At 48.5% G+C, this 10,850-nt stretch overlaps 1 protein-coding gene across 1 annotated transcript in view; it reads left to right on the top strand.

Moving 5' to 3' along the window:
- Positions 1 to 4,666: 4,666 nt before the first annotated feature.
- SIPA1 (signal-induced proliferation-associated 1) overlaps positions 4,667 to 10,850 on the top strand; it is a 17,657-nt gene continuing 11,473 nt past the window's right edge. Inside the window, exons 1-4 of the mRNA XM_015817677.1 lie at positions 4,667 to 5,579; positions 8,132 to 8,256; positions 9,691 to 9,879; positions 10,178 to 10,352. Of these exons, the coding sequence (XP_015673163.1) occupies positions 4,667 to 5,579; positions 8,132 to 8,256; positions 9,691 to 9,879; positions 10,178 to 10,352 (1,402 nt within the window). The remainder of the gene's footprint in view (positions 5,580 to 8,131; positions 8,257 to 9,690; positions 9,880 to 10,177; positions 10,353 to 10,850) is intronic.

Here is a 10,850-nt window from a genome sequence, read left to right as displayed (position 1 = left end):
GCTTGCCACCAGATGTTGTGGAAGCTTTCAGGAAGAGACTGGACAGCCATCTGCCAGAAGTGGTGTAGGGTCTCCTGCTTGAGCAGGGGGTTGGACTAGATGACCTGTAAGGCCCCTTCCAACTCCGTTATTCTATTCTAAGAAGGGGAAGTCTCTGTTGTCGACCCGAGGGTTTGACAGCCACCCGTTTGCTTAATAGGAAAATCACAGACCGGATTGACCCGGTCTGTTCTCTGCCTCCACCCCGAACACAATCTTTGTTGTGTCTAGTGTGTGCCATCTTCCTTGCGCTCTCTGGCCTAGTCCCTTTTCTCATTCAACATCCGTGCTTCCTCTCCCAAGGTCTTTTCCTGTTCCCAACCACCCCTCCACACACACCCACACACACCACCGGCTTATCACGGGCTTTCCTTCCAAACAGCGGGAGAGTGGAAACACCCAAGAGGGTGACTCGGTTTCCCTCTGCTTATGGATTAGTCTCCAGGATCAGAGGAGTGGACAAACCCTTCCCCCTTCCTGTCCTCTTTTTACAGGTAGTCCTCAATTTACAACCGCAATTGAGCCTATCTCAACCCAGCTTCCATCATCCCCAGCCATTGACCTCCACAGCTAGGGATTTGCAGCCCAGCAAGGGGCGATTAATTGACTGTGCATGCTAGGCTGCATTAACAGAGGGATAGAATCAAGATCACGTGAAGTGTTAATACCACTTTACAAGGCCTTGATAAGGCCACACTTGGAATTCTGCATCCAGTTTTGGTCACCACGATGTAAAAAAGATGCGGAGACTCTAGAAAGAGTGCAGAGAAGAGCAACAAAGATGATTAGGGGACTGGAGGCTAAAACATATAAGGAACGGTTGCTGGAATTGGGTATGTCTAGTTTAACGAAGAGAAGGACGAGGGGGGACAGGATAGCAGCCTTCCAGTATCTCGGGCTGCCCCAAAGAAGAGGGAGTCAAGCTATTCTCCAAAGTGCCTGAAGGCAGGACAAGAAGCAACGGGTGGAAACTCACCAAGGAGAGAAGCAACCTGGAACTAAGGAGAAACTTCCCGACAGTGAGAACAATTAACCAGTGGAACCACCTGCCTCCAGAAGCGGTGAATGCTCCAACACTGGAAGTTTGTAAGAAGAGACTGGACAGCCATTTGTCCGAAATGGTATAGGGTTTCCTGCCTGAGCAGGGGGTTGGACCAGATGACCTCCAAGGTCCCTTCCAACTTTATTATTATTATTATTATTATTATTATTATTATTATTATTATTATTATTATTATTATTATTATTATTATTATTATTATTATTATTATTAATTATTATTATTATTATTATTATTATTCCCAGAATTCCCCAGCCAGTATGCTTTAAGGTGGGTGGGCTTCAACTCCCAGAATTCTGGGAGTCGAATTCCACATCTTAAATTTACTAACATTGAAAATACTAGTAATAGTAAATAGAAAATTTTCCCCGGCTTTTGAAGCGCTTCCAATTGAGTAAGCTTATTTTATCTCTGGACACGTGGAAACCAGAGAAGGAAGGATAGCTTCGTCCCAATCAGTCGTTCCTTGCACGTGACTTTTTTTTTGTTTGAGGGGGGAAAAATATCTCTCCCTCCTCCCCTTTAGAAAACCCTTTTCCATTTCCTTGCACTGATTTCTGTTTTCTGGGTCATTGCAAACTGAGTCCTCTCTTCTTTAAGCGCGATGCCCTCCGGCTTTGAGGTTCGTCCTGCTTGCATCACAAGCCACGGCTAAGCCTCGGCTTTTTGCCTTTGACGTTTTTTGCAGAAGTGTCTTTTTGCACTTCCTCTGTCGAGGAGGACAGAGCAAGGAGTGCTGCCCTGGGGGTGGCTTGCTCAGATGTGATTCTTGCCATTCCCAGACGCGTCTTCCTTTTTCGTCCTTTGCATTCTGTCTGTCTCTCTTCCCACCCGCCTCCCATCCTTGACTCAAACACCGCTAATTATGGGAAACCGTTAGAAGAGCGGGTATGAAGTGTTAATACCGCTTTACAAGGCCTTGGTAAGGCCACACTTTGGAATACTGCATCCAGTTTTGGTCGCCACGATATAAAAAAGATGTTGAGACTCTGGAAAGAGGGCAGAGAAGAGCAACAAAGATGATTGGGGGGCTGGAGGCTAAAACATACGAAGAACGGTTGCTGGAATTGGAGATGTCTAGTTTAATGAACACAAGGACGAGGGGGTGACCTGATAGCAGTGTCCCAATGTCTGCCACAAAAAAGAGGGGAGTCAACCTGTTTTCCAAAGCACCAGAAGGCAAGACATGAAACAATGGATGGAAACTAATCAAGGAGGGAAGCAACCTGGAATTAAGGAAAAATTTCCTGGTGGTGAGAACAATTAGTCTGCCTCCAGAAGTTGTAGGTGCTAAGTTGTGGGTGCTAACACAACTAAGAAGAGATTGGAGAGCCATTTATCCAGAATGGCGTAGGATCTCCTGCTTGAGCAGGGGGTTGGACTAGAAGACCTCCAAGATCCCTTCCAGCTGTGTTATTCTGTTCTGTTAAGATGCTAGTGAAAGTAGCCAAATTTCAGGATGTGCAAGGGAGATTTTGCAGGGGAAAAGTCCACTTAACGTGGTTCTGTGGACTCAGATTCAGTTCCCAGCATTTCCTGCTTAAAGGGGGGGGGTTGTGGGTAATAAAAAGCCTTGCCCCCACCCCCCATGGAAGCTGCTGCCAGCAAGTCGTATCAGGCTGAATGGACAATAGTTCGATCCACTCATATGCCTTTTTCTAGTCTGAATCCTCAGTCTTGTCAAACTAGGCCAGGGTGGATAAATGAAGCAAAGAAATGCTGATTTTTTTTAGTTTTGTAAGGTGACTGTCAATTTTTAATTACAGGGAGTCCTCGAATTACGACCGTAATGGATCCTGCAAGCTGTGACGGTCGTAAAATGGGACATCATGTGATCGGGCCCAATTTCACAACCGTCATTAAGCGAACTCGTCGTTCGCTATGGGGTTGTGGGAATTTATTTACATTTTTGGCTGAAAACTAGAAATAAATGCTCGTTTTTTGGGGCAAAAGCCTCGTAAATCAGGCTCATTTGAATGTGGGATGGTGCCAACGGATGTAAGTGTGAGCCGGTTGCCAAGCACACCAAATACAATCACAGAACCACAGGGGAGATGCAAGCTTCAGAACTGGGTTGTAAATAGCTTTTGGGGGGGGGGGGGATGTCCTTTGTAACTTCAAACAGGCATAAGTGAAGGACTAGCTGTACTGATATTTTATTCTGTATCCACTATTATTCTGTCTGCTTTTTCTTTTAGGTAGCTATTTATTCTGTTAAATGTTTTGATTAAATAAGTTATCCCTGGAACAAAAAGAGAAAACGGTTGGCCTGAAAGCTTGGAAGGATTTTGCCAATGAGAGCAGACTATAGTGCTCTATAATGGAACAGTTGATATCATGTGGTTTTGTGCACCCTTTAATTCACCCAGCACCTTGAGGACTAGAAACTAGAGACTCTTCGTTTAGGACTTGCAACTCCAGATGACATTTGCAAAATACCCGAATGAAACTATATATACATGACTATGACTAATGACTATGTGTAATGCATTACCCCAGTACAGGATGTAAATATACATACGTGCGTGCGTGCATGCGTGTGTGTTGGCTGGAGCACCCGGTCTACCAAGTATAGGATAAAATAAATCCGTCTGTTCTGCGTTTTGCTCCAATTTAGGAGCATGTTTTGCAGGCAGACGTCACATATTGTGAACATTGTAAATTCAAAAATTTTGTGGCTGACAAAGAGTTAGTGGGAGACTAGTATATTTTGAACACACACACACACACACATGCACATCCTGTACTGGGATAATGCATTACACATAGTCATTGATTTACAGCCATTCATTTAGAGACTGTTGGAACTTACAATGGGATTGAAAAAAGTGATTTATGACCATTTTCACATGTACAACCGTTGTAGCCTCCCCGTGGTCGCACGACCAGAATTCAGGCACTTGGCAACTGACTCATATTTATGACAGTCGCGGTGTCCCGGGGTCACGGGATCCCCTTTTGCGACCTTCTGACCAGCAAAGTCAACGGGGGAAGCCGGTTTCACTTAACAACCGGGTTATTAACTTAACAACTGCAGTGATTTGCTTAACAACTGTGGCAAGAAAGGTCGTAACCTAGGCCAAAATTCACTTCCCAGGTGTCTGGCTTAGCAACAGAAACTTTGGGATCCATTGTGGTCGTTAGTTGAGGACTGCCTGCATTTTTAACACTGTTGGGTTGGTTCTTCGTTTATTTTGATGCAAAGTGCCTGATTGTCCCCTACCCAGTTCTAACGGTTCATTGTCTCTTTTCTAATCCAAGAAACAATTCCAAGATGGCGTGGCACCACTGCCCCTTCCCGGCCTTTGCGACCTCCCTGGCTGCAGTGTGCTGACCCTTAACTACGGCGTGGACGTCGGCTCCAGGAATTGCTCTTTTTCCAAACGGTTGGCAAGCGTCTCCCCATGGGGAGCGCTCTGCCTTTCTTTGTCCATTTGACCACCGCTGGCTGTCTCGGAAGTCCTCGGTTGGCTGGCGAACTGGAAAGGCAGAGGGGCCTTCCCTCCAATCAGAGACAAGGGCGGGATCCGGAATCCTGAGCGCAAGCACCGCACGCCGGTCGGGGCGATGCAGTCGGACGATCTCTTCGTTCGTAAGATGCGACGCCACTCGAACCGCCCGCCGCTCACCTCGTTCTCCTTTGACAACTTCCGGGCCCCCAAGCCCCAGGTGGGCGAAGGCCCACTAGTGGGCCACTGTGGACCGCCGCTGAGGTCGCCGCAGCGCAGCGGTCTCATGCATCGCAGTAACAGCGATGTGACCCTGAGCGAAGGGGAGCTGGCGGCCGCAGCAGGGACTCCCAGCTCGTCGTTGCCGCTGGCTGTAGCCTCCGGGACAGGGTTCCAGCGAAACAGCAGCAGCCCCGTCATGCCCTCAAAGAGCATGGCGCCCCCTCGAGCCCGGGCACACAGCCACGAAGAGTCCCGGGTGGGCAGTCCCACCGCCCGGCGTTTCCGCGACCCCCTGCTCCTGCTGGGACTGGCGTCCTCGGACGTGTGGGAATCGGAGAGGGGCGGCACCCCGTCAGCGGAGACCAGCGTATCCCTTCCTGCATCGGAGGCGGCCACGCCGGTGTGGGGCCGCCACCTGGCCCATTACGACGTCCAGAGTATCCTCTTTGAGCCCGGCGAGGGGGCCCAGGAAGCAGCCAGGCAGTGCAACATCACCACGGGTGCCTCGGCGGCTTCACAGTCCCGCACGGCGGACGTGACGCTGATTCTGGAGGACGGAGCCGAAGAGGAAGAAGGGGGCACGCTGGTGCTCAGCTGCTCCGCCTTTCGCGTGGAAGCCGGAGGGGAAGTGGAACGGGGGCTAGGCCAACACCGGGGGCTACCGGCGGGCTTCCACTGTCCAAACATGGCCGTATCGGTGCTGGAGGAACCCCGTGAAAGTTACGGACAGAGGAGCAGCCGTGTGATGCACGCCATCGAGTATGCCGATCTCGGAGCCTGTTACTACCGGAAGCATTTTTACGGCAAAGGTGAACGAGGGGCATCCGGGAGAAGGAGGGGGAGGAGAGCAGAGGGAAAATGCACCATGAGCTGCAATTTCACATCAAGTTGAAACACGGGTGGTCCTCGGCTTGCAGCCGTTCATTTAGCGACCGTCCTAAGTTACAACAGCACTGAAAAAAGTGTCTTACGACTGGCTCAGGGGCTGATGCCTGTTGCAACATCCCCACGTGGTCACGTGATCCGAAATTTAAGCGCTTGGCAGCCGGCATGAACTGGGATCACGTGATCCTCCATTTTTGACCTTCCCAGACGGCTTCCAAGGAGCCAAGTCAAGGGGGGAAGCGGGATTCGTGTAACAACTGCACTTATCAACAATGGCAGTGATTTACTTAACCACCCTGGGAAATGTCGTAAAGTCAGTCGCAGCCCAGTGAACAAACCGCTTGGCTTGGCGACGGAAATAGGGATTCCAACAGTGGTCGTACGTCGAGGACCACCCAGACGTAGCCAAGCCGTATTTGGGGTGCTGAACCACTCATCTGGGTTAAACTGTAGTCCGGGAGCTGTCTCCAGTTCGAATTAAGTCCTCCATTAGATTTAACCTTCCAGTGCAGAATCATTTGGGACATCCAAGTGTTCCACTCTGACTTGATTCGCCATTCTTCCCAGGATGGAGCACTTTGATGTCTCTGTGGCTAAGACGCCTCTGACTGGATCCTTCCCGTGGTTTTAAAATAGAAGCTAGAATAGTTCTTTGTTTTGCCTGGGTTTGTTTCCCTTTCACGTGACCGCTTCTCCCAGAAGCCGCCATGGCTGACTCTGCATCATCTCCGCATCAGAGTCAAATGAACAAGCTTAAAGTGCTTTGAAGTTCATTGATGTGGCCTTTTTTTTTTTTTTTTTTTTGCCCCCACCCCGAATCGGTGAACTTTACAGCAAAAGAAGAGAGTATAAACCTGGTGAAAGTTGCCAAGGCTTTTTCTCTGCCACCTTTTTGGAAATAAGGCACGCCACGACGACGAAAGGAGACCGGATTGAGGGCAATAAATCTCAGTGTTGCAAAAAGGGGATTTGGGTCTGTCTTTCAAGCAGGGTGGGGTTGAAACCCTGAGCTGTGGTCTTTCCTTGTTTTAGGAATTTGCTCAACAATTCCCCCCCCTAAAAAACATCCAGGTTAAGAAGAAATGTAATTAACGCAATATTTTAAAAGTGCACTTGACAGCACGATTAAAAAGACCCTATAAGGGTAGTCCTTGACTTGCAAACATTTTGAGTTCAGCTGTGGTCATAAATCAAGGATTATCTGTAATGCAATGGCCTAGTTGGTACATTAGGCTAAAACTAAGTATGCTTAGAATTCCTACAATATACTAGATCAAGGGTCTTCAAACTTGTGGACTTCAACTCCCAGAATGCCTCAGCCGGCATTCAAACTTAGCAACTTTAAGACTTGTGGACTTCAACTCCCAGAATGCCTCAGCCAGCATTCAAACTTGGCAACTTTAAGACTTGTGGACTTCAACTCCCAGAATGCCTCAGCCAGCATTCAAACTTGGCAACTTTAAGACTTGTGGACTTCAACTCCCAGAATGCCTCAGCCAGCATTCAAACTTGGCAACTTTAAGACTTGTGGACTTCAACTCCCAGAATGCCTCAGCCAGCATTCAAACTTGGCAGGGCTGGCTGAGGAATTCTGGGAGTTGAAGTCCACAAGTCAGCAAGCTGCCGAGTTTGAGGACCCCTGTACTAGATCCCAAACTCCCATTTTAGCTTAGCCTGGGCTGGTGTGCAAATCCCATATCCACGTACATATTTGTATGCAATACAGATTTGAGTATTCATAATATATTTATAAAACAGTGTTTCTCAACCTTGGCTCTACCGTGTTTCCCTGAAAATAAGACCGGGTCTTATATTAATTTTTTGCTCCAAAAGATGCACTAGTAGTGCTTATTTTCCAGTTAGGTCTTATATTCAGGGAAATACGATACTAAATCCATCCATCTGGCTGACGATCTTAACTGGGACTTATTTTTGGGGTGGGACTTATATTACAAGCATCCTGAAAAAATTCAAGTTACGGCTTATTTTCCGGTTGGGTCTTGTTTTCGGGGAAACACGGGACTTTTCAGACGCAGGAACTTCAACTCCCAGAATTCCCCAGCCATTCCCCATAGTCGGCTGGGGAATTCTGGGAGCTGAAGTCCTCGCGTGTTCAAATGACCGAGGTTGAGAAAACACGACCGAAGAGAGGGTTTTTTTTTAAAAAAAAAGTTTATTGGAAGGCATCGATGTGTTATCTTTCCTTTTAGATTTTTTTTTTTTTTTGCTGTAAGTTGTCTCGACTTCCTGTGGTGCAGGGCGATACTATAATATTACCATTTCCTCATTTCCTTTTTTTTTAGAAAAAATAATACTGCGTTTCCTCTTTCAAATATTTCTGGCCTAGTCCCCCAGGCCGGTGAAAAAGGAGAGCCTTGGCACCAAATACAACTGCATATTCAAGGGTGTGTTTTCTCGTCTTTCTTTTTGCGTTGCCTTAAATAAATCTACGTCTCCTTCTGCTTTTTTTCCCCAGAACACCAAAATTTCTTCGGGGTGGATGATCAGCTGGGCGCGGTGGCCATTTCACTCCGTCGCGAAGAGAAGGAAGGCAGCGCGGGTCCTCAGTTTAATTACCGTCTTATCATTCGCACAAGCCAGGTGAGCGTTGGTCTTGGGCGCGCAAATTGTGCACAGAGAAAGCAGGGGCGTGACTCGAGGTTGTGGGGAGGAGACGGGAGATGCCCAGAGTCCCTTGGAAGAAAGGGAGCAGAGCTACTGCCTTACAAAGTCCTCGCCTTGTTTAGTGACCGTTTGAAGTTACAACAGCACTGAAAAGCATAGCAGTTGCGCTTAGACTTATATACCGCTTCATGCTGCTTTACAGCCCTCTCTAAGCGGTTTACAGAGTCAGCAACAATCTGGGTCCTCATTTTACCAACCTTGGAAGGACGAAAGGCTGAGTCAACCTTGAGCCGGTCAGGATCGAACTGCTGGCTGTGGGCAGAGTTTGCCTGCAATTCTGCATTCTAACCACCAGGAAGGAAGGAAGGAAGGAAGGAAGGAAGGAAGGAAGGAAGGAAGGAAGGAAGGGCAATAGCAATAACACTTAGACTTATATACCGCTTCACGCTGCTTTACAACCCTCTCTAAGAGGTTTACAGAGTCAGCATATTTGCCCCCAACAATCTGGGTCCTCGTTTTACCGACCTCCGAAGGACGGAAGGCTGAGTCAACCTTGAGCCCGTCAGGATTGAACTCCTGGTAGTGGGCAGAGTTAGTCTGCAATACTGCATTCTGACCACTGATAGTGAGAACAATTAATCAGTGGAACAACCTGCCTCCAGAAGTGGTGAATGCTCCAGCATTGGAAGTTTCCAAAAAGAAACAGGACAACCATCTGTCTGAAATGGTATAGAGTCTCCTGCTTGAGCAGGGGGTTGGACTAGAAGACCTCCAAGGTCCCTTCCAACTCTTGTTATTCTGTTATGGAAAAAAAGAAAAGGACTAGAGGTGACAGGATAGCAGCGTTCCAATATTTGAGGGACTGCCACAAGAAAGAAGGGGGGGGGGGGTCAACCCTATTCTCCAAAGCACCTGAAGGCAGGACCTGAAGGCAGGATGGAAACTAAACAAGGAGAGAAGCAACCTAGAACTAAAGAATAATTTCCTGACAGAACAATTGACCAGTGGAACGCCTTGCCACTAAAAGTTCTGGATGCTCCATCACTGGAGGCTTTCAAGAAGACATTGGACAAGCATCTGTCTGAGATGATAGAGAGCAGGGGTAGGCAACCTTGGCTCTTTTATGACTCGTGGACTTCAACTCCCAGAATTCCTGAGCCAGCCATGCTGAGGGGAAAGAGAGAGGTTTCCAAGCTGAGCCAGGCTGGCTCAGGAATTCTGGGAGTTGAAGTCCACAAGTGATGAAAGAGCCAAGGTTGCCTACCCCTGGTATAGGTTCTCCTGCTTGAGCAGGGGGCTGGACTAGGAGGCCTCCAAGGTCCCTTCCAGCTTTGTTATTCTGTTCTGTTATTCTCAACATCTTTCTTTCCCTCTCCCCTTTTGACCTCTCATTCCCTCCCTCCCTCCCAGCTGCGGACTCTGCGTGGATCCATTTTGGAGGATGGGCTGCCTCTCACCGCTCGCCATGGATCTCCCCGTGGTGTCCCTCCCAAGAAGCTGCTGGATCACCTCATGCCGGAGCTCAACCTGCAGTGTCTCCGTCTCGCTTCCAGCTCCCCAAAAGTCCCCGAGACGTTGCTGAAGTTGGACGAGCAAGGGGTAAGTCGGAGGGCCTAGTACAGGTCATCCTCAAGTTACGGCCATAGTGGAGCCTGGCCGTTAACGGTTGTAAGTTGTGACTGTGGTAAATAGGGTAGCCGACATCTTCTTAAAAACTTCCAGCGTTGGAGCATTCACCGCTTCTGGAGGCAGGTAATTCCACTGGTTAATTGTTCTCACTGTCAGGAAATTTCTCCTTAGTTCTAGGTTGCTTCTCTCCTTGATTAGTTTCCATCTGTTGCTTCTTCTCTTGCCAGTCTTCTGTTCCACTTTTGTTTCGCTTTTTCGATTCTTGCAGCTCAGCTTCCAGCGCAAAGTGGGGGTCCTGTATTGCCGGGAGAAGCAGGGCTCGGAAGAGGACATGTACAATAATGAGAAGTCTGGACCCACCTTTGAGGAGTTCCTGAACCTTCTGGGCGAGCGGATCCGCCTGCTTGGCTTTGACAAGTACCGTGCCCAGCTGGACAACAAGAGTAAGCGTAGGGGGTGATCAGCTTCTGCAAGTGTGTGTACAGAGGCCCAAATGCACGTTTGCACAAACCCAGGCCCAGTGTTGCGCACAATCACGTCCCTGGAACAAAGGGATGCTCGGTCAGTACTAAAAAATTAATTTCGTGATGTGCTTGGTAGGATGTAAAGGCATGTGCAAAAGACCTTGAGAGATGGGACGCAGGGATAAGAGACAGAGCATAGCCTTCAGCTGCATAATGGATGTAGAAAGAGCTTGGAAGGGACCCTCCCCTGATTTTCCAGGCTGTAAAAGGAGGAGGGGGATAGATGTGTGGAAAGAGTTATTGCCTGCAGGTATGTGTAATGATAGGTGGGGAAGACCTTGGAAGAAGGAGCAAAGGGGCCCTGCTCGGGAACAGTCAGATAAGAGACAGCAGAGCCCTCAGCTGTGTAACAGACAGGGTGAGAGGCTTAGAAGGGACCCTCCGTAGTTTCTCAAGCTTGTAAACAAGGGGGGGGGG

This window comes from Protobothrops mucrosquamatus, unplaced genomic scaffold, assembly GCF_001527695.2.
Source record: "Protobothrops mucrosquamatus isolate PMUCROS unplaced genomic scaffold, P.Mucros_1.0 scaffold621, whole genome shotgun sequence".
NCBI classification, from domain to species: domain Eukaryota; kingdom Metazoa; phylum Chordata; class Lepidosauria; order Squamata; family Viperidae; genus Protobothrops; species Protobothrops mucrosquamatus.
The sequence above is the reverse complement of the archived record's forward strand: the minus strand, read 5'-3'. Positions and strand labels throughout refer to the sequence as shown.